The 25,000-nt window shown below is 36.6% G+C and overlaps 3 protein-coding genes across 3 annotated transcripts in view; all 3 read right to left on the reverse strand.

Annotated features, from left to right (window-relative positions):
- Positions 1 to 17,773, reverse strand: part of epha4l (eph receptor A4, like) — a 37,711-nt gene extending 19,938 nt beyond the window's left edge. The window contains exons 1-3 of the mRNA XM_043258697.1: positions 17,601 to 17,773; positions 16,520 to 16,587; positions 12,712 to 13,375 (exon numbers count right to left, since the gene is read on the reverse strand). Coding sequence (XP_043114632.1) covers positions 12,712 to 13,375; positions 16,520 to 16,587; positions 17,601 to 17,697 — 829 coding nt within the window. The 5' untranslated portion in view covers positions 17,698 to 17,773. The remainder of the gene's footprint in view (positions 1 to 12,711; positions 13,376 to 16,519; positions 16,588 to 17,600) is intronic.
- Positions 17,774 to 21,287: 3,514 nt separating this feature from the next.
- Positions 21,288 to 22,521, reverse strand: LOC122358839. The gene is made up of 3 exons (XM_043258757.1): positions 22,458 to 22,521; positions 22,145 to 22,263; positions 21,288 to 21,997 (listed from the first exon to the last, which is right to left on the reverse strand). Exons 1-3 carry the CDS (start codon positions 22,458 to 22,460, stop codon positions 21,397 to 21,399), a joined length of 723 nt encoding a protein of 240 aa, XP_043114692.1. The 5' UTR covers positions 22,461 to 22,521; the 3' UTR covers positions 21,288 to 21,396.
- A 1,044-nt stretch (positions 22,522 to 23,565) lies between these two features.
- Positions 23,566 to 25,000, reverse strand: part of si:dkey-96g2.1 (uncharacterized protein LOC795315 homolog) — a 1,446-nt gene continuing 11 nt past the window's right edge. The window contains exons 1-3 of the mRNA XM_043258758.1: positions 24,806 to 25,000; positions 24,586 to 24,698; positions 23,566 to 24,447 (exon numbers count right to left, since the gene is read on the reverse strand). The exon at positions 24,806 to 25,000 is cut by the window's right edge and continues 11 nt beyond it. Coding sequence (XP_043114693.1) covers positions 23,871 to 24,447; positions 24,586 to 24,698; positions 24,806 to 24,808 — 693 coding nt within the window. The 5' untranslated portion in view covers positions 24,809 to 25,000 and the 3' untranslated portion in view covers positions 23,566 to 23,870. The remainder of the gene's footprint in view (positions 24,448 to 24,585; positions 24,699 to 24,805) is intronic.

Here is a 25,000-nt window from a genome sequence, read left to right on the forward strand (position 1 = left end):
GGATCCGCCTCGCACATCTGAGTAAAACGTGTTTTGACATCATAAATAAAGAATGCACGATGTTTAAATAATCTAGCGTGTCTCGTCCTCCTACTCCTCCCGCCTGAAAACACTGTTTTTCATCATCCTTATCACTCATTCACGGGCAAACACAAGCGCGCACCGAAACCTCTGTGTGTTTGGACGTCTGCATGAGTACGGATGGAAACGAGGAGGATGAAAGATGCCTTAGACTCCAGCGCGCTACTATAAACTTCTATCAGGCTCCGGAGAACAAGCAGAAACGGAACGTGGGGTCAAGGTTTAGGTGGTTAGCGTGACCCCGTTATCTCCTGCTGGTAGATGTTGAAACGCACGATGGCAAAAAGCGTCTCTGCATTAATGAGCCATAATGGAAACGGCTAAAATGCTTCCATAGATGTCAAATAAACTCAGATACAGTAAGACTTAAGAACTTGGCAAATGTTTTTTTTTTCATTGCATTTGACAATAATGGATGCAATACATATACAGTGAGAGTCATTCATGTGTGCATAATCACGCAAAGCCTGAAATAACAGTCAGAGAAATATTTTTTTAAAGGGATGGCTTATTCAACAAACAATATGAGCATTTAAAATATATCTGAAAAGTCTTGTCTTTTTGTTGAGTATCACATTTGATACACATCATAAAGTATGATAGAGTGAAAATATAGAGGAGGTAAAAAACTTAATTGAGATCTTTATACATAAAGTAAATATATATATATATATATATATATATATATATATATATATATATATATATACACATACACATATATATATATATATATATATATATACTACTACTACTTAAAATTACATAAATTTGTATAATTTGTCACTCTATATCTCTCAGTATATACTGGTATATATATATATATATATACTGGTATATATATATATATATATATATATATATATATATATATATATATATATATATATATATATATAAGATGATATTGAAATTCTTAGATTTGTGATAAAACTAATATATATATACACATATATACATATAACATTTTAACAATTTTCCTAAAAATAAATAAAATAATAATAAAAACTAAAGCTAAGTAGCTTCAGGCAAGTGCTTATTGGAAATATTGCTAACAATGCAACAATAAAATTATTATAGCTACTTAATAAAAAAGGTTTTACTAGTCTAAATTATCAAGCAGATAACAGAAGACATGTAGTAGATTGTATATTCAGTTGAGTTTTTATATATATATATATATATATATATATATATATATATATAAATAAATAAATAAAATATGATACAGTAGACTTTATATTGTTGGAAAACAGCTGAGAGTAAAGAAAAACCCAAGAAAATAAATCCCACAAGAAGCGTTTTTTCGCATTAGGCTCTTAGATGTTTCTCTGCTAATCCTAAAGAAGCGAACAGACCTCCCGACAGATTATCACCATCGGCCAAGGACTCTAATCTCTGTTTAAGATTGATCCAGAGGTGCTGGAGATACCAGAGGAAGAGTCTTTGCGCTGGACTTAATCTTCACCGAGCCGAAAGAGCTTTTCTGTAAGAACAAAAACCCTCCAGACATCCAAACGCTGGCTATATGACATGACCTTCTCAGATAAAGAGACAAAGAAAAGTGTCTTCTGGTTTCCAACACGCATTCCGGCATTCCCTGATATCTATACAGGATGGAGAGCAGATATATCAGTCACATTTCTGACCCTTCAAATCAACGTCTTTCCATTAGCCAAATGCTGAGAGACGGACGAGTCGCGATGAGAGACAAATGCTTTAGTGGGTGGCCTGATTGCTCCACAAAATCCTCAACACACACACACACACACACACACACACACACACACACACACACACACACACACACACACACACACACACACACACTGACAGGCTGCTTCAAGAGCATCTTGTACTTTTATTAAACAACAAGTCCGGCTCTGTTTGTCTGTTTTTCCTCTTCACTCGTTATCTGCTCTAAAACCTTCTTGTTGCTTATTTCTCTTCTTCATGTGATACTCTTCACTCTTTGGGAAAGAATATATTAAACGGACGAATCTTGTTTCAGGAATACGAGATGAAAACTGTGTCATTATTTGCCTTATGACTTCTTGGTATGATTTTTTAAAAATGTTTTCTGCTCACAAAGACTGCATGCATTTGATTTGACAGCAATATTGCCAAATATTATTGCAATTTAAAATAACTGGGTTTCTATTTGTATACATTATCAAATGTAATTTATTTCTGTAACGCAAAGCATCATTACTCCAGTCTTCGGTGTCACGCAATTCTTCAGAAATCATTCTGCTCTGATTTTCTGATGAAGAAACATTTATTATTATTATCAAATAAAAAACAGATGCCCTTCTTACTTTTGTGGAAACCATATGTTTAATTTTTCTTACGTTTTGTTGATGAATAGAAAGTTCGAAGAACAGCATGTATTTAAATTTATTTATTTCGCACCATTTTTGTATTTATGTATTTAATGTCACTTCATCAATTTAATGCATCCTTGCTGAACGAGTGCATTTTTTGCATAAAGAAACTTTTTCATGAATCTAGGCCGAGCATCTAAGCATTTCTCTCGTAGTCCATGCGACCCATATTCCAGGTCTATTCGGAAGATGTCCGATGACTTTGAGGAACAAACCAATAACTAAACAAAAGACATACGGATATGCTTTCACCGCATGGAAAAGTGCGATACATATTTTTATATGTGTTATATAATGATGAACAGACAATTCTTTAGTCTCTATGCCTTTAAGAACAACAGAAGTCAATGGGAAGTCTCCATTTAGATAGCTGGATAAACGTGTTTGCGTGTGTGTGTGTGTGTATGTGTGTGTGTGTGATAAAGACAGTTTGCTGAACGCCAGGTTTTTTTAGAGAAAAACATCAAAATCAGTTTCCTCTCCTGAGGGCATGGAAGATCTCTCTAACACACACACACACACACACACACACACACACATACACACACACATATACGTGAAAGAAACATCAATTGGCTTCTTGTCTCACGGTCTGGCATCTGTTGTTCTACACGGTTTAGTCACTAATTAACAATTACCTCTGACCCCCCTCCCTCCGAACGCAGGGACGGCTCCATCAGCGTGATTGATGACAAACATGCGGAGGGCGGTGGATCGCATTGATTGATGACTCACTCGCTCCACATGTTGACCTTGACCCCACCCTGAGGCCTACAACACTAACCGATTCATACAAGCCCCGCTTCACCTTAACGAACTCTATCCTCATTCCCAGAGGAAGTCGTCCATCTCCCGATGCCTGCCTCTGCGTCCGAGGAGCTCTAGTAATAATATTAACCCCAACGAAAGCAAATCTCGTTTAGCTCCCGAGTAGATATCGACGGGCACGTTGAGATTCGGACGCTTGTACGGTACGGCGTTTTGACTACCCAAAGAAAAGAAAAATATCAAATGAGTTCTTCTTAATAACTTGTAGCTACTTGAAGAAATGAGAGCAACATGCATTTTACAGCTCCGAACTTTTCAACTTTTGACTCATTTAATGTTTTTTTTTCTTCCAAGGAGAAACATCTGAGATGAAGTTAAACATAATTAGAAGCTCTATTAAACTTGCTCTGTTCTAGCCTTTTTAGGCAAATCAAATGGCGTATGAATATTTCAGAACAATAGTGCTAACTAAAGATAAAAGCAAAAAATAGCTTAAAATAAAAGAAATATCTGGGAAAATATATTGCAATTATTAGACGAAAAATTAAATAGAAAAAAAAAAATACAAATACACATTAAAAATTACAAAATAAACATACAATAATACAATAAATAATAGTATATAAATCAATATAATATTATAAATAAATTAAATAAACAAATCTATATTTTTAATTATATTTAAAAATATTTTATTATATATATATATATATATATATATATATATATATATATATATATATATATATATATAGCATTTCTTAGATATACACATGCATTTGTTTGTATTTATATATAGATATGATAAATATACTTATAAGTATACTTAAAACATTTATTTTTGGATAAGATTAATTGCTATTAATCGTTTGACAGCATTAATAATGTATGATATCAAATACTACTATTTTGTAATTATGAACTTTTCAAATTTACCAAAAAATTGCTACACTTTGGCCTGCATAAAGTTAACGTATTGTATACGTTTTGGGTGAATCATTACCAAAGTCCCCCGAGCTTGACCTCTCCTCAGCGATACCCAACATAAACACACCGTTCACGTCTGCGTTTGAATTATTTATTAAGGTATGTTATGAAACCAAAGCGTTGCTGGCATTATTCTGTCAAGGAATGTTGTTTTAATATAACAGATTAGGCCGCTTTCTGAAGGCACCGATGCAAGGCTTCCTGAAACGAGCTGAGCTTCATGCCGCCGTGAACACGTACGCCAGCTTCCTCCGTTCGGAGAGAGGAATTTCCCCGAATTTACGGGCCGTTTATCGGGCAAAGAATCGAGTACACCCTTTGGGCTGCAGGGGTCTTTAAAAGTCCGTACCCAATTTAATAGCAGCTACCGTGAAAATAAAAGAACGGCGAGATTAGAAAGATGAGTGTGTGCCTGGCGAGGCCTGCATGTATTGTTACGCTGTTTTCTAGTACAGGAAGTTTTGGCACAGGAGGATATGCAAATGAGTTCCACACACACACACACACACACACACACACACACACACACACACACACACACACACACACACACATACATGCAGAATTGTCACATGAATCTATAAACATTCTCTTCATGCAAAGCCATTTCTGACACGCTACAAAAGAAACCTCACGCACAAACATGAGTTTACGACACGATGCATCATGGGATGACTTCACTGTTTTGATACGGTGACTTTTTCAAGGTGAAAAAACGGGGGTGTGTATTTTTAGTTTGTTTGTCTAAACCGCTGGAAATGCAGGTCGACAGATTGTCTGGAGCTGCAACACCTTCTATTGTGTGTGTGTGTGTGTTATGGGAAGTGGGTGAACAACAGCAGGGAACTGTGTTTCTATTGGTTTGTTGGGAAAACAAATGCACACGCACCTATGTTCCAAACACGTACGCATGAACATAAAGACGCTGTGGCAGTGCAACATGATGAACATCTGACAAGACAAAACTCTTATTTTGACCTTTAACCTTTGCTGCTTTCACTTGACCTTTAGAAATCATTCACAGACGCGTGATGGGGTTTCTCAATCAATACTTCAGTGTGTGTTTTCGTTGCGGTTGTCCTCAGAGGTTAAAATAATTCATAAATACAATAAGAAGATTCAGTAACGTATGTGCAAAAGTGTTCGTTTTCAGTTAACTGATTAAAACTGGATTTCAGTTATTTTGATGCTTCGCACCTCAACAATAGTAACCAAAGTTATATATAATTGTGTGAGTGAGTGAGTGTGTGTGTGTGTGTGTGTGTGTGTGTGTGTGTGTATACATGACCCTGGACCACAAAACCAGTGTTAAGTTGCCAGGGTATCTTAGCAGCAATAGCCTAACATTATATGTGTTAAACTGATTAATTTTGCTTTTATGCCAGAAATCATTAGAATATTAAGTAAAGATGATGTTCCATCCATGAAGATATGTTATACATTTCCTACCATAAATATATTAAAACGTAATTTCTGATTAGTAATAGCTATTGCTTAAAAATTTTACATTTTCTCAGTATTTAGATTTTTTTGCACTCAAATAATTGTATCTCGGCCAAATATTGTCCTATCCTAACAAAATCAATAGAAAGCTTGTTTTTTTTACATTTTGTATGTATATCTGTGTGTGTATATATATATATATATATATATATATATATATATATATATATATATATATGTATATGTATACATATATATATATATATATATATATATATATATATATATATATATATATATATATATATATATATATATATATATATATATATATATATATATATATATATATATATATATATATATATATATATATATATATATATGTATACACACACACACACACACACATATATATATATATATATATATATATATATATATATATATATATATATACATACATATACACTACATTTATTAAATGTAGCAAAACTTTATATAAAATATAAATAAATAAAATAATACAATAATAATCTATTCTAATACCACATGACTATTTTGCTACAATGCTTATTAAAAGTATTACATTCAAGTTTCAAAGCAGCCTTTAAAGAAGAGCGAGGGAAATACATTTACTGTATCGAAACGGGTTTTCGTTTTTTACACTTTGCATCCATCATTCCATCACAAAGAGGACTAACACTGAGAAAAGACCACCTACACACCTCCTACGGTTTGACGAGCTTAAGATTACAACTCAAAACCTCGCAATCACGGGCCATTGTTACGGGAGAACGACGGAGAGAAACAGAGGGGGAGAAAGAGACAGCGTCTGTCATCACATCAAAGGGATGTTTAAAGGGAACGTGAAGTGAATGATGAGGAAAAGAAATCAAAGACCACCTAAAAACCTCTCTCTTTCTCTAGACATCAGCTCCTTTTCATTCTCTCGTCTTTTCCTGTCTGAGAGGAGGGCGCTGACCTTCCCCGTGTGCTGACAAATCTGTTTTTCTCTGCGATCACCTCCTTTATTCTCGCTGTCTTTCTGTCTTTTGTTGTTCCCCCTTACTCTTGCCGCACGTCTATCTCTCCCTCTGTCTTTTTTAACCCCCTCTTGACGGAAAATGAAAGACGAATTCAAAGGCGGTAGGAAAGCGAGAGCGCGAGAGAAAACAATACAGAAGTTCCAGCGAGAACCCGGCACCGATGGTTAAAACACATCGGGAAACGCCTGACGCAGCGGCACGGTTCGGATGTGACACGCGTTCCAGCATCCCAGTCGCTTTTTAGAATTGTTTTGGACCGAAAACTTTCAAGCTTCAAAAAAGGTGTGAAGGTAGCATAAAAGTAGCGAGCGTGGCTTGTACGTGACAGATCAGGCTTTCTGAAGTCACACTGGTTGAGAAACTAAATATCATGTCGCTACTTTGCACCAGGTTTAAATACGGGATTCAAGGAAAAAAATGCGCAGATCTAATCTATTGCATGCTTTTGAAAACTTGAAATACACAGCGACGTCATACAACTTTATTTCAATAATATTATAATATTACTCATTACTAGACGCGCACATGCTTATATGGTTCACAGGGATACCTTATAAGAACCATTTTTGCTTCCACAAAGAATAATTCAGCGGAAATCTCTTTCTTACCTTTTTAGAATCTTGAAGAACCTTTTGTGAAACTGAAAGGTTCTTCGGATGTTAAAGGTTCTTTATGGAACTATTTAGACTTCTATGTTGTAGATAAATAAATATGTTTGTAACCAAATAAATAGATTAATGTGTGTGTGTGTGTGTGTGTGTGTGTGTGTGTGTGTGTAAAAAAATATACAGGGAGATTAATAATTAATCATTTAATATAATAGTATAATTTAATAATTTTAATAAATTTTATTTATATTTCTTAAATTCATATAATCAAATTAATATTGTTTTTTATTTAACTTATATATTTTTAATTATATATATATATATATATATATATATATATATATTAGACACACAATTTTTTATAATTTTTATAATTTTATTAGTTTTTATTTTTAATAATTTATTATAACGTTTATTTTATTTATTTATTTTTTACATTTTCTAAATCATCAGGACAGAAAAAACTGAAATGAATTTTTATAGGCATTAGAATTAGATTTACAGAAAGAAATGTTTGACGTAAAACTTTATTGCTATATTGGTGCCTTTCGGTGCAGGAGATCGCCAGTCATCGAAATACACGGCCTACCTTTGAACGAATTATTCACCGCCAGATATAAATCTGGGAATAAAACAAAAAAAAATGGCCAAATCTACAGCATGCCTTTTAAACGCGTGACAGTACAAAATGTCATGTGGGTAACTTTACGCAGCTTTAAAATGTTTCGAAATGTGAAGCTTTCGAAACGTATCCTATTTTGCGAAGCGCGAGGATGAGTTGGCGATTCGTGTGAGAACTGTGCCTTTAAGATGGCTGAATCAGCCCTGAATTTGACTGAAATGAGAGATTCAGGTCAGCCGAGGCCACACGTCTCCTGTCGTTCCCTTGTAAGACTTCCAGAGAGTCCATTAAGTCTGCTTAATATAAGGGACTGTCAGCGAGCTGCAACATTATATCAATGTTACGGCGGTGCCGTCCCTCGCACTTCTGTCACGCTCCTTTTAGAGAAGGGAGAGCCGGCGTTGAGAGAGACAGTCGGAGATAAAGAACTGAGGGAACAGAAAACCATCCAGACCAGAAACAGCTCTCAACACCTCCGTAATGATGTTCGACTCGCACACACAGGACTTTCTGTCTGTTTCCTCCGCTGAGGAACCGGGCCGGTCGTCCCGAGCTCTTCGGGGCTGAGGTAAACTCTGACCCGTTCCTTTTATCCTGCTGTGTGTTTAAACCATTCAGGCATGTCGGAGAAAACGAGGCCGCAAAAAGCTGGACAGGGTTCAACAACGACTTTCCCTCAGCGCGTGTAAATGGCATAAGGGAGAAAAAAAAGCAGGAAAGTGATGGAGAAAAGGTGTGGGAGATTGATTCCTTCCTCTCGTGTCCTTTCCTTCATTACCCACGGGACATTTTATGGCTCAGAGACTCAGGAGATGAGATCAAACACAGGCTTACTGATATAAAAGGATACAAAAGACAACGGCCAAATTAAATTCTTTTATAAAACTGTTATGGTGCTTTCGAAATAATATAAAATAAAAAATTAATAAAAGATGCTATGAAATAGTATTTTTAATGGAGTCAACATTGTCAGTACTTCAGCAGTTATATTAAAATGATGAGATGATGATAATAATAATAATAATAAAAAAAAAAAAAAAATATATATATATATATATATATATATATATATATATATATATATATATATATATATATATATATATATATATATATATATATATATATATATTTTTTTTTTTAACAGTTATATTAAAATGATGAGATGATGATAATAAAAAAAAATATATATATATATATATATATATAATCTAAGATGTTTCTCACATGATTATTATAATTGGGAGGAATTAAAAATAAGTTTAAATTTAAGTTTGCATTTAAATCTCTGACTTTATTAATGCATTTTGTCCACAACACAAAATCTCAGTTGGCTATTTATATTTTTTCTGACAGGAGAAACGATTGAGATTTTAAAGACATTTACATTTGCAGGCCATCTGTCCACTTAAACTTAAAAAATACTGCATTATTTATCAGAAATTATCTAATTTTAGGTTTTTTTATCCTTCCAACATATAAGAATCTAATATGCAGTCCACTCTTTCTTTTGAAACAGGTGAGCTCGAAAACTAAGAAAAACGTTCTCCATTTAATATCATTTCTGCTCAGAAAGCGCGAACGAGTTTGTGGAGATCTATCTATCCTGCGGGTGATCATGCAACAGGCGGCTCCGAACCCCACCGGACACCCCCCATCGGGGCCCGTATACAGAGCAGGAGTCTCCATGGCATCCCGTGGAAGCCCAGCTGTCAAGAGTTTTGATGTCTTAATAAATTTCTCTTCTCCAGCTGTCAGCCGAGCGTCAGAGATGGATGAAAGAGTCAGTGACCTCTGACCTGCCCCGGACCTCTTCTTCAGCTCCCCCAGGCGAACCCCCAAAACTCTCACAGAGCCCCGAGACTCGACCGCAACGGCAGATTCCTTTCAGCACAGCATTAGCTCAACAATAGCATCGACTGCATCCCACAGATACTTTCACATGCGCTGCTCCTCAGAAGAAATACATAATGCATTGCTTTCTTTCCAAACTTCATAAAACAATCTTATAGGCTGGTCAGACATGACTATATGATTTGCTAAAATTGTTTAGGTTTTGCTTAATTTTCAATTAATTGAAAGACGGATTCACAACGGTAGGTAAAAAAACAAATAAAATATATTATTTACTTTATTTTTATATCATATATAATATTCATTATATATGAATGTGAAAGTACATTTTATGTTTAAGTAATCTTTACAACGTTATTTTTTCATATTTAAGATATTACATTTGTTAAAAATAAATAAATAAATAAAATGTATATATAATGAGTTGATTTGTAAAACTAAAAACTCAAAGGTCAGTTTTTAATAATTATTAATAAAAGAATTCCAGTTCATCTCAATCAAATAGCAGTCTGTTAGGTATTCTTTTGCCTAGGTAAAAAAATAGCTAAAAATCCAGTTAAGTAATACAATAAAACGTATTAAACCATGATTAATTTTTTTTGCAAATAAACACACACACACACACACACACACACACACACACACACACACACACACACACACACACACACACACACACATATATATATATATATACACATACATACATACATATATATATATATATATATTTTTTTTTTTTTTTTTTTTTGCATGTATGTCTGTTCAAATGCACAAAATATCATGCAAATTTCTCTGCGCAAAGTGTATAAAAAGATAAAAAGAAATTCCGCAAAGTGCTGCTATTCATAGTTTTCAATTTTCTGAATAATTAATGCAGACTCAAATACCATCAATGTTCACGAAGGCTCCACTAATAATCTGTCTGTAACGTAACTCCCCTTCAAAAACACACGGAAAACTCAACACACTTAAGGAAACCTGAAACAGCCCCAGCTGACTGCACTTGAGTCCTGAGCGAGCACGTGACCTTTGATCCGTCATCCCTCAGGGCAAAGGTCAAGGGTGGTGCCGGCTTTCCCTCGCCATCGCTATGGAAACCGCGCAAAGTGTTTGCAGCGCGTCTTTGTGGCGCTTCTACAAATAGCAGCACATGTCCAAAAGCCATTAAGCACAGGAGAAGTCCGACTTTCTCCTTCCTCTGTCAACACTTCTGTGTGATGTGTATTTATTATTGTCGCAGGCTCTTATTTGGCCTGATCTATGGCGGAACGAAATGTCAGTTTTAAAGATAATTACATTTTTTTTTCTCCTCCAACAGATCCATTCATCACACTCACGGCCCTCTGCCATTTTTAGACTCTTGATAACATGCCTCGACTCATTCCATCTTTCTCCCGTGATCCCTCTCTCTTTTCCTCGCTCCACAGTGAGTCACATCCTATTCTGTGGCATGAAGTTGCCAAAAATCTGTTAATTACAAAGTCCAGAGCCCAACTAGTATGATTATAATGAAGTTATTTCCATGAGAACTCTCAGCACTTGTAGATTTACTGTCTCTTCCCTTCTCTCTTCTACTCTGTGTTTGTAATCAGCATGTCTTGTTCCCATGGGAGAGCGCTCCTTGTCGCACAATTACAAACACCGATAAACCAATCAGAAACGCTCTTATTACCACCTGATGACAGACTCGTGCCGGAGAGGAGAAGAAATAAAACACAGGGCTGGATGATGGATGGAAGTCAGCAAAAAGAATAGAACCCCTTTTGAATTTCTGTTTAGTTGCTGAATTTGAACTGAGGCCATTCAAACATAAATGAACATTCGTTTAAAAATAGAATAAAATTTTGCATGGAACCTTGTTTCTGCTACTAAAAAGAAAATGTAAAAGCGCAACATTCCATCTCACGGTTTTGGCTTTTTTCTAACAAATGTAAAAAAAAAAAAAAATTCTAACAATTGAAAGAAAACATCAAAACTTTTTTCTTCAAAACTGGACTTTATAACTTTAATCATAAGTTTGTTTCTGAAAATGTCAACAAATTTTCTCATTGTTCACGATTTTGTTACCAAATTTTTTTTTCGTATCAAAATAACATTTTGTATCGCAATTATTTGTTTTTGTAAATTACGTTTAATTAAAATTACCACATTGAATGCTTAATTGCATTTTAATCTAAAATGCAAACATGTTTATTGCAGTTTTTAAATTAATATAGCCAAATAATAATTATCTTGATTATCTTTTCATGACTGTAGCACTTATATATTAGTGCTGTCGAATGATTTCAGCGCTATTAAATGCGAACAAAATAAAAGTTTTTGTTTACATAATATATATGCATGTATTAAAATCAATATATAAATATACACGCATACAGAATATATTTTTAAAATGTGTACATGTATGTACATGTATATATTTATATTCGTATCATTTATATTATTTAGAAATATATTTACTATATAAATATAACATTTTCCCAGAAATGTATACATGCATGTATGTGTATTTATATAATTAATATATAATAATTAATAATTAATTCATTATTATGGGCACAAAAACTTTTATTTTGGATACGATTAGTCATGACAGCACTAATATATTTATATGTTTATATATATATATATATATATATATATATATATATATATATATATATATATATATATATATATATATATATATGTATACACACACAACTAAAACCAGTGTTGCAGTTTTTTTACCTAAAAGTTTTACCTAAAACAAAAATGAAAACATTGTGAATACGCTTTGGTCTCTGAGAAATAAATAGCCTTGAAGGTTAAAAACAGAAAGGGTGACAACTTCCTGCGGGAGTGACCGATTCAATGAAAAATTCCATCTCTAAATGCGGCCAAGATCACAAGTGCTAGCTGGAGTGACTTACCCTGACACTGCTCATTCCGTTCCTCATATCCAGGATTGCACAGGCAATTCCCAATAGGCACCAGCCACTCTCCATCAGCGCCGCAGTACATTTTGGGAACCTCCTGCTCCTCTGAATGATTCACGCAGGAGCCGCGCACCTCCACCAGGGACGACGTGTCCGCTCCGGTCACCGTGTCAGGAAACTGCGCCAGGTTCCTCACGGCCAGCGGACACTTCTTATAAAACACGTGAACGGACACCAGCGCGATGCAGGCTCCTACGTCCTGGAAGGCCAGGTAAAACCCTGTGCGACTCAGAACGCCGACGTCCCGGACCTCAGTGTTCAGCTTCATGATCCGATCGCCAATATCCACCTGCGTGAAGCTCTCGTCCGCCGCCACCGTGTCGATCTTGGCGAAGCGGCTCTCGTGGGCGAAGCGCTCGTTGTCGGAGTCGGACTCGAGGTAGTAGAGGTTGAAGGTCTCCTTGCAGGTGCCGATGACGCCGGGCAGGCTGTTACAGTCGCGCAGGGTGAATTTGATCTCGATGTAGATGCGCTGAGCCGCGCCGCGCCGGATCCAGTGAGTCCTGAGCCAGTTGTTCTGATTGGGCTCCATCACGTTACACACCTGGTACGTTCTGATGGGGATGTTCTTCTCGTCCATGATGCTCACCTCTTCCCACTGCACGAGACGGCACAAACACAACGGTAGAAAAGAGGAAAATTAATGAAAACCAGGTTACCTATACATGCAAGTGAGAGTTTTTTCACCTAATCTGTCCCATAAATTTGCCTTTATCTTTCCAAACTGTCTATCAATCATGTCTTGTAACGTGTGATAATATCGTGCGATAATTATGTATTCATTGTATTCAACAAACGACTCTTTGTAGCGAATCAGAACTTTGACTCAAACGATGAGCCGGTTCTTTTAATCAATTCACTCACAAAGTCACAACTTTTTATTTATTGCCAAATGATCGTGACAATAATTTAATTTCACCTGTGAATTTTGTAACATAACTTTGACTTTAAGTATAGTACGCTACGCAAGCATATTATTGCACATTTTGTTATTTAAATGAGTACTTTGGTGCTTATTTGTTTGATTATCTACACATCAGAGTACAGTATTGGTCAATCAGTTAAGACAGGACTCCCAATGGAAATCTAAATAATCAGATCGGCTGATTCAAAAATCTTCATCAGAGCCTCTCTATTAAAAACTGATGACAGCATAAAGAAAGAGGCTCATCAGACCTCCCAAAAAAACAGAAAACAGCCGATCGTTCAACTAAACAAACATGAGGTCATCCAGAGCGAAAACAGGACTGAACCTTGGGAATCTTTAGAGTAAATGTAGATCTGAAACATAACATCTGTTTCCCTCTTACAGGCTTGAGAATACGTTTGCCTGAACTAACCTCAGAAATCCACCGTTACTCTTCTTCCACTAGCCTCGCGTACAATAACAACTCTGGACAGTCATTAATGTTTCACGGCCTGCAACACTTCTCAGCGTCTGCTCAAGCAGCATCACAGCGTCTGATTTGGACTCGCTGGGTTCTCGTCATCTAATCAGCTCTAATGACTCGTATTAAAGCAAATGAACGCCATGTAAACACATGCAAATTTTATCTGCTGATACCCAAGAGTTCGAATGGGGAAAACTCTCATATTAACTTACACTAACAATCAAAAGTTTGGAATAATTAAGGCCCTCATTGCCACCAAAGCTGCATTTATTTGAGCAAAAACACAGTAAAACGGTAATATTGGGAAACGTGATTACAACTTAAAGTAACTGATTGAAAAGTTATTTATTCTCATGACGCAATGACAATTAAATGCATCTTGAGCATGAGACTCAAAATCATTATTTCATCGTTATAATATAATTCTGTTCTTCAGATTTGTAATATCTCACAATATCGCACTTTTACTGTATTTCCGATCGAATAAACGCATCCATGACAATATAAAAACATGAAAAAAAAATTATTACTTCATACTTGTGCCGACTGATAACCCACGCGCATTAACGATTTGCCCTTTGACCTTTAACTGCATGTACATTTATTCACTAAGCCGACGCTTATCCAAAACAAGTTATTGATTGGCAATTCTTAGAAAGCAAAAAGATCTATCGACAAATTATCGTACGCAACATCAGGAGCCATTAAGATAATCCTGGCAGCCTCGAGTAATCTCCAGGAGTTATTCACCGCGCGCTAAAACTAATCGAGCATTTGTGAGATAATAAGACTGACGGCAATCTGGCATCCGTCAGGGAGCGTGATTGTCTCCGTTCGGCTTCGTCCCTTCATCCGTGTTAACTACGGAGGCCCGGAGGAGCAGCGTGGAGATAAGAGCCCGGAGCTGCCGATAGCGGGACGAGAGGAGAAAGGAGCTAATTGGCCGTATTAAAGCCTGAATGCCCGCCCACCGTCCGTGCCAAAGGCCTGTCCATCACGGAGAAGATCACAGAGGGAGAGGAACCCAGGAGCTCAATGAGACTTGGATCGATGCGAAAGGAAGCCGAGCAGCTCCGGAATGAAAGGGAATTCTGTGTGTTTTATTGAATCGCTGATGTGGTAATTTAGATGCACCTGATCCGAAGATGTTAAACGGCTAATTGGTGATGAGGGGCTCCAAACAGTGCAGGAGCATACATTATCGGCCGGAACCCGCTGACCCCCTCGATCTGAAGTCTCATACGCACACACAGGCCTTTTCTCCGCCTCCGGGTTGCCAAGTCTCTCCCCCCTACCTCTTTTGAGAGAAAAGGGATAGAGTTTCCTAACAAAGGGCATTTCTGTCTCCCTCAACTATTTAGGAAATTTGACGCCCGTCGCTGTAACCTAGCTTTCCAAATTTACATCCCAGAGAAGTGGAGAGGGCAGGCCGGTCTCACACGCATTCGCAGGTATTCATACGTGACGCGGACTTCTTTTGGATGCAGAAACAAGCGATATCAACAAGACGAGAGCATCTAAAACGTAAACGCTTTTATATAGGAGACGCAAACAGCTCTGAGGCTCTCTGGAGACTGGAACCAAAATTGCGAGGTTGCACGGAGGAAAATAAAGGTCGCGAATGCTTTTATTATTTTTTTAAATGGTGATGCTACAGCGGAACCGTTATGCGTCCTTGCCGAGTTTTTATTTTTACGATTGCAAAAAGCCATTTTTTTTTGGTTTCCTCTACAAGACAAAAACCAACTCTTCAGAGTCGCAAGTTCATATCTCGATCTCAAAGTTGCGACTTTTATCTTCTGAAATCTTAGCGTTGTGAGGGGAAAAGTCAGAATTGTGAAATATAAACTCAGCATTGAGAAGAAAAGATGTTTGCGAGATAAAACGTCAAAATCAGAAGAACTTCTAAGCAAAGAAAACGTTTCACGATTGTTTGATTTTCTTTGATGCCAATAAAAGTGTGCCACATCTCAGGATATAACAGTCCAAAGAGACAATATTATATTAGGAATCTAATAAAAATAAAGTCAACTCATCTGCGCTCTTTGTATGCATTAATTTAATTACCATCAAAGCACAGCAGAATGAAACTGTAATGATGTATAATTAGATCGATTTGCATTAAATTAATTTGATGGTGTTAAATGCAAAAAAAATGCAATCGTGTAGAAATACATCAACCTTAGTTCCTTAGTTGATTTGCAAACATGTGCACATCCTTTGAGCTTTGTTTTAGGCGCTTTTGGATGCGGAATCCATCCAAACGTACGAAATGGCGCTCGAACTATACGTATGAATACCAATGAGGTGAAGTTTGGAGAAAGAGGGACAGAGGGATGGAGTCGACTCACCCCTCCTTCCGTCGGGCTCGCGACCCATGCCAGCTCTCCCTGCACTGATCTGGAATCCAGCAGCGTGACTGAAGGAGAAAAACACAGAGGACTTGAGGATGAGATCACCAAAGCCTGCGCATCTCACCCATTGTGACAAAACTGATGCTAGAAGACGCCAATCTCGGATAAATAACGACAGCAGCAGCTGCACGGACGGCCGAAAAGTGACAGACGAGTGCACGGGGGGGAATCGATCGAGCACAAGTATTATCAAATTAATCAAAAAGTGTGTGAAAATGTGAAAAGGCCATTCTGTCTTACAGTTAAAAAGCTAAAGGCTGCACAAGAAAAGCTATTCTGGCCAACAAAATCATTTTCAAGTTCATTATAAAGCCTTTGCCATTAATTATAAAGCCTTACGCAGCCTTTATGATGATGTGTGACATTTTATGCAGGCAATTTTTGTATTTCCAGTTAACACAGTGACTACTGTTCCACTGAAAATGTAAAGAAAAGTTTGTTGTTTTCTTAAAAATCTGTTATGTCTCTCATTAAAAAGCTCCAGACTGCACAAGCAAAGCTATTTTGACAATACACAGGCCAACAAACCATCTTTAAGTTAATTTTACGTTAACAGCTAATTGCTAAGCCTTTATGATGCTTGATATTACATGTAGGCTATTGTTTATATTTCCATATAACAAATTATTAGTGCCCCATTCCTGTGTTATATGTTAAAGTTAAAACTGCGGATTTGAGACACTAAAATTAGGTGAAGAGCAAACAGAATGGCGAATAATTATATATCTAAAATGTAAAAAGTGAATAATAAACATGTATAGTAACAGTAAATATATATATATAAAATGTGTAGGTTACATTATTTATATTTTCAGACATCAGCTGCAACAAAAAAACTTCTCGTGCCACACAAAAGCCTTCATTTGTAGTTAAAATAATGTAGTTTAAACGATGCGCAGGCTTCTTTCGTAAGTGTTTTTCTTCTGGAGCTTGCCCGGGATCGTTCCTGCTTTGCATGTATTTGAGCGAGTTTCACTCTGCGCCCTAAACTTTTCCTCTTTATTGATATCCCTCCTACCTTCGTTCGCCGGATGATTTCTCGGAGCGGACAGACCTGCACAAATCCCCAGGAAAAGCGAGGTGAGCGCGTAAATAATCCCGGCCATGAGCGCCATTCGTCCCGTAACTATCTCTCCGTTATTCCTGTTTATTCCTCGTGCTGCTCCGCGCGACTGATCCGCAGCGCACGAGACGCGCGCTCCGCGAGCTCTGCTGGAGGGGGCGTGGCATCTGTAGTGACGCACCTGTCAATCAACAAGAGAGCGGAATACTGATTAAAATTATCATTACTAGTAGCATTTTATTATTATTGTGAAAAAGCTCATTAAAATGTTGTTGTTTTTATTGTTCAGTATAAAATTAGTTTTAAATAGCGGTGTTGGTATTCATTAATAATGCATTTTAAGTGTGCCATAATTATCATCAGTATCAAAAATAATTATCATTTTAATACACACGCACAGGTCTAAGTGACTCTACAATATGTATACATATTTGTTAAACAGAACAATACGTTCTGTCAAAGGTTATTACATTTTAATTTATATTGTAATATTGTAATTCTCTTTTGTTTGCTTCGTTATCGTTGTCATGTTTGTTCCGTGAAAAAGCAAAATACTAAAATAAATGTGTAAAAAAAGTAGCAGTTTTTATTAGCATTAGTAGCACTATTTATTATTTGAAACACACACACACACACACACACACACTAACAAACAGTTGATGAATTAGTAACAGTAGTGATAAAAGTGGTACATAATTATGAGGACGCTGATCTAGTGTCGCCATCTAGCGTCCATTTCTCGACACATCAGGCAAAATGAACAGCTTAAACTCACAAAATAAACCGCTTTATCTCTTTCATCCGAACTCGAGTGTGTGGCGTGTCAAGACCAAAAAAAGAAGAAGAGGAAGATCCAATGCGTCGACATTGAGCTGTTTGTGAGGTGAAAAGACGCATTCTTAACAGGCCATCTGTTTGGACTCCTGGGGGGTTATAGCAACCGCTTTTTATTATTCACCTCATTTCTTTTTTCCTTTTCACACTATGAAGTAAAATATTGTCATTGATTGAATTCCACCTGACACCTGGTTCTTCTCTGCTCTCTCTCTCTCTCTCTCTCTCTCTCTCTCTCTCTCTCTCTCTCTCTCTCTCTCTCTCTCTGTCTTCCTCTGTTCCTTGAGGTAATATGCTGTGGGAGATATTTCATCTCCAGCTGACTGAATCCAATAGTGTCCATCAGTGGAGTCCTGACCTCCATTCAGAGGGTCAGCTGGTAGCAGGTCTGTGGGCAAAGAGAGGCAACGGGGGCCCCAGGGCCCCTGGAGAGCCTGTGGGTGTGAGCGAGGAGCAGCTGTACCTTCACCACAGACTCACTGTGTGTGTCCAGGTTTGATTGACAGACTCATCCTGGATGAAATGCATTTAACAGCGCCGGGCTGACAGTTCAACAGCACACCAAGCCGTGAATATATATATATATATATATATATATATATATATATATATATATATATATATATATATATATATATATATTCAATCAAAAGTGCCAGAAGTGGTCTGCAAGAAATTTATTCTTCTCAACACTGAAAATGTTGAAGATAAAATCAAGCAAATATCCTGTACATTTACGTATGCACATTTATTTCAATCTGTGTTAATACATTAGTATTGACTAGAAATATTCACACAATAGCCAATGTGACCCCATCATAACAGTCATATATACATAATATATAATATATATGTGCTAATAATATATATATGTGTGCTAATAAATTTACTCAGTATCTTCCCTAAACATTATTTTTACTTAATCTCCAAATGATTTTTGGCATAAAAAAAAGGAAAAAAAATGTAGATCCATACAATGTTTTTTTTTAATGAATATTTTTTATCTGCTATTGCTACAAATACACACATATGACTTAAGAATGGTTTAAATATTAGTAAGTAACACACTAAGTATTAAGTATTTTGAAACGTGAACACAAAGTTTCTTTTAGGTAATTGCCATGGCAACATTGCGCATTATTGATTTGATTAAAAGTGGTTATATCATTTTATATTTCATAATTATATTTATTGTGATATTTCAAATTTCTAATAGTAATGCTGTTGTTAAAATGAATTATTGCTTTGATACATTTGTTGTTGTTGTTATTGTTAATGGTGTAAAAAGTGGAAGCATCAGCATAAATTGGAAATTCTGCCAAATGTGAATATATGTTATTCTACAAAATCATGTTTATAATAAATCTGATGTTGGTTGTCTTGTGAATATATGGTTTTTAAAATTTGCTGTGCTTTCTGTGCAAGCAGCATTTTTATGACGATAAAAAAAACTAACAATTAAAGAAGTGATAAGAATTAGATTAGATTTTTTTTTCCTTTTTTTAATCACATTTACAAATAGGTTTAAAGTGCAGTTAAAGTGCTTGTAAAATGTTGTATGTGGTAGATTTAGTTTCTTTCCTTTTTAATTTTTCCCTTTTGTAATTTTTGGCCCCTAGGGGACAGAAGAGGTTCTTGGGCCTTCCTAAAACTAAAACTAAAAAGTACAGCATGCCTATTCTCTCCACCTGAATGTTATACTCTTCTATACTTTTTTAGTATAATCTAACAAAGTACAACGCACGCACGTTTACAACCAAACATCTTCAGCTGTTCGTTCATGCAGATATGTATTCAAGCAAATGCTTTAAAAAAACAAGATTCGCGCCTGTAAGCAAATTCTGCTGTCAACCCCAGTGACTGTGAACACAGCCATCGTTGTATTAGATGACAGACGCCTCCTAAAGTTGAGTTTCACTGTTTTTGAATCCATTCAGCCGACCTCTGGGTCGTTTAGCATAGCTTAGCATAGGCCATTGAATCCAATTAGACCAGTAGCATGGTGTGCAAACTTGACCAAAGAGTTTCGATATTTAAAACTCGACTCTTCTGTAGTTATATCGTTCACCATGACGTTGTTTTTTTATTGTTAGACTGCTCTTTTGAGAAACATAAAGGTGACTAAACGATGACAGCTTTCATATCCACAATTGCTACTGGTTTTATGGCTGAGTGAAACCTTTTTAGACAATCATAATAAAAATGCATGGTGATTTTCGCAGGACTTCACATCACAAACACTTTAAAGAGAACAGTTGTGCATGTGTTTAAACCATGGGCCGCTTCTATTTCAGAAAGATAAGAGTGGAAACTTCACACGTGGCGAGCACTCAAGATTCACACTTCTGCCGTTCACCAAAACCACTTCTTTTAATAGATTCTTACCTGATCCACAGAGCTCAAGCTAAAGTTTAGGCCAAGGATCTCACACAATCCAGGCCGCTGTATGAAATATCAGCAAACTTTAAAAGCACCTGCTGTGAAGAAAAATACACGTTTTAATCAAAGAGGAGGGCATGAAAAAGCATGCAGTGATCGACTAAAGTTAAAAAGACATTGCAATTAAAACTATAAGGAGTTTTTAACTTTTGGGAATTTTTGTGACCAGGCTCTCGGATCATACTGCTTATTATGGACCGGAATATCTTAATAAAATACGAAATAAATTGTAAATACCATTACATCTTAACCGTTCGCAAATAAAACATGCTTTGCATGATATCTACAAGGTCTCACTATCTTCTCCCCTTTGACCTCTTATGAACATTACTGCGCTCTTATCTTGAAATGAAACACAAAGTTTGCCAAAAACCATTTTATTTGTTCTCATAGGAAGCGAGATTATATTTAAAGCACATTTTAGCAGTCATCGTGAATATCAAAACCAAAGGTAGATCTTAAGACAGAATCACAAAGGCTATGCAAGAAAAGAAGGTTGCGGCAGACAGCGAGCGTCTATGGTATCGTTTTGTTCTCCGTAACAAGCGTAACACTGATTCTCAACCGGACAGCGGTACAGAGGAACCTGAGCTGCGATCTTCAGAAATTCGGTCTGAAGATCTTTGTCCAAGTCTTGGACGTAGATATTCTTGAAAACAAAAGCTTTAATTCCACCGTGTCGGTTCCATCTCCTCAGGGCGCCTAAAATGTTGTTGTTGCTAGTCGCGTTCAGACATGATTTAACACAGGGAGAATAAAATGTATAGAAAACAGAGCAGCTATCTTTTTTCCTATAGTTCAAAAGACGGGTCATGGGCGATTTGTTGACAGGATTCAGCAGGAGATACTCTGAATGCTTGTAGTACGACCTTTGAGCTACCTTTTTACGTCCTGCGGCGATGAGTTCTCTACCTATGTAAAGTCCGTTTGTTTCATTATTAATAGCATTTCTCACTTTCGTTGCATTCTCTTTAGTCAGAAAATTTGTAGGCTTGAAGTTCTGCTGACACTGATGCTTCGGCACGTTGATGGCTACAGCGTACTGATGGGGATTTCCGTTCTCATCGACTCTCTTATAGCTGCAAGACAGTAAACGGGATCAAATATTGCTGAAGACATGGCCATTAATCTACGACTTTGCTTCGTCTTTGTTGCTCTACTTCTTACTTTACAGTAAGAAACTCTTTAAACTCTTGATTTTTAACAGACACCCAAAAAAGACTTACTTCTGCTCAAAGAAGTTTATAATGCGCGCCAGAGTCTTGATGTCCACGGTGTCGACACTTTCTGTCCAATCGGAAAGCAGGAAGAGCAGCAGGGATCCGCTCAGAAACACAGCGAACTTCTAAAATCACAAAACACACATAAAGAAAAACTAAATAGATTCATGGATACCGTGTGCATAGTTCAGCGTGACAGAAAAAGTCTAGCCCTAGCCTGTTGACTTAAAAAAAAGAACTACAGCAACTACAACTGTCACCAATAACACTTGTACTCATAATAAATGTTAGTAAATCCTGAGTCTTAAATGTGACTGACCATGTTTGCAGTTCCAGGTCTGTATCTGAGTGAAAAAGGAAGTGAATGGGATTTATTCTGAGTCTGGACCAGCCCTCTTCTTACCAAGAAAACTCACACTATAGCTCACACATCCGCATTTCTGACTGAGACTTCGAAATTGGGGGTGTCCCCTGGATATTTTTATTTTAGTAAAGATACAATGAATCTGATAGATAGATAGATAGATAGATAGATAGATAGATAGATAGATAGATAGATAGATAGATAGATAGACAGACAGACAGACAGACAGACAGACAGATAGATAGACAGACAGACAGACAGATAGATAGATAGATAGATAGATAGATAGATAGATAGATAGACAGACAGACAGACAGACAGACAGACAGACAGACAGACAGACAGACAGATAGATAGATAGATAGATAGATAGACAGACAGACAGACAGACAGACAGACAGACAGACAGACAGACAGACAGACAGACAGACAGATAGATAGATAGACAGACAGACAGACAGACAGACAGACAGACAGATAGATAGATAGATAGATAGACAGAATGATAGAAAGATAGACATATAGATAGATAGATAGATAGATAGATAGATAGATAGATAGATAGACAGACAGACAGACAGACAGACAGACAGACAGACAGATAGATAGATAGATAGATAGATAGATAGATAGATAGATAGACAGACAGACAGACAGACAGACAGACAGACAGACAGACAGACAGACAGACAGACAGACAGACAGACAGACAGACAGATAGATAGATAGATAGATAGATAGATAGATAGATAGATAGATAGATATTATGAAATTGAATCATAATTATTACTAACACAACTAAATGCAATTTCAGTTGAAAGCCAAGCCAGAGTCATATTTTTAGTCTTCTCTAATAATGGCTTTAATTAATACAATAATACTTTTGAGGTTGAATTTAATTTGATCATTAATTGCCAGGTTGATAGAACCAAATATTTTTTTTGCTTAAAGCGCTTAATTTTTCTACATACATACATGCATTTTTGCAAGAATTCATTTTAATTGTTATGCCTGCAAAGTCAACGCACATTTATGATAAATAATACAGACGACACAAAACAACTGACTGAAATCATTTTTTTAATTATGTACTGAACAGGTGTTCGAAAATATTAAATGAAAGAAGCGTTTGGTGAGTAAGAATTATATTTAATAATAAAGAAATTAACTTTATAGCACTGTCTATAGCAATGCATGCTGGGCAAAATATGAACATTTTTAGGAAAATATAAGGTGCAATTCATTTATTAACACGCCAGGGTTTGATCACTGAAGCAAGGTTTACATAAGCAATGCAAAGATGCATAAAAAATACAAACTTGATCAAAGAAATGAATTTTAAATGAAAAATCCTCATACAGAAATCATTTACTTCTTGGGCAGACAGAAAGCAATCACCTTCTGAGTGTTTTTTTCCACACATTTCTGACACTCCATTTTATTCGTTTTATTGCACCGATAAAGAGGCACTTCATTGATCTTGAGGAGATCTTTTTCCATGTCCTTCCTCCAGGCGTCCTTCTGCCAGATCTTGTTGAAGACAAAAACGTTATTTTCTTTTCGTATATTTTTCCAGTTCGAAAGGCCTGACAAAATATTGTCTGCACTCTGAATGCACTTTGTCACACAAGGTGAGTTGTACGAGTAGAAAACTACACAGCTTTTCTCATCTGCCTTTTTCAGAAGTTCGTTCATTGGAGAATCATCGAGCGGATAGAGCAGAATGTGCTCAGAATGTTCCTTTGTCTTTCCATTTGGCCTCGTGGCAATGACATTGCTTGATTTGGTGCAGAGAACGCATATCTTTCCTTTACTGATGACATCTTTCACTTTTTGTGCATCTTCCTTGCTGAACACGTCCTCGATTACAGCATCTTCTTTCGTACACTGATCCAACGGGACAGAGATTGCTATCGCATACTGAGCATCGGCCTTTGGCTGGACGCTGGAAGACAACGCAGTATCACAATTCTCATGAAGCGCTGTGTTTACCTTGTGCATTTTTTACATTCAAACTGCATGTAAATGCACATACATTTTGCTCATTTAGAACATTTGATAAACGTGATACAAAGTGACTTACTTCTCATCAAAATAGTTGATGATTTTAGCAAGGGCAGCGAGGCTCACCTCAGCCCGAATGCCCTGAACACTCAGATGAAGCAGGCAGAGGACGACGAGAGCCCTCAGTGGTGCCTTAAAGAGAAAACGGTATTCATTTCAGCTCAAAACTTAATTTCTTGTATGGGTTGAAGAGTGTTTGGCTACAGCAAAGAGAGCATAGTCACTGAATTGAAACTTACCATTGTGAAGAAGAAGATTGTGTGCTGTTGTTTCTCTTCTGACAGTCAGGAGGAAATGAGGCATATATAGGCGGAGAGCGGTGACGAAAGTAACACAGAATGAAAGTAACGAAGCCATTTACTCAAACCCTGACTATATTTGCTTTTCAAGCGATGACGGCACATTCAGCACACAGCGCTTGACTGAGATGGGAA

Source organism: Puntigrus tetrazona, chromosome 15, assembly GCF_018831695.1.
Source record: "Puntigrus tetrazona isolate hp1 chromosome 15, ASM1883169v1, whole genome shotgun sequence".
NCBI classification, from domain to species: domain Eukaryota; kingdom Metazoa; phylum Chordata; class Actinopteri; order Cypriniformes; family Cyprinidae; genus Puntigrus; species Puntigrus tetrazona.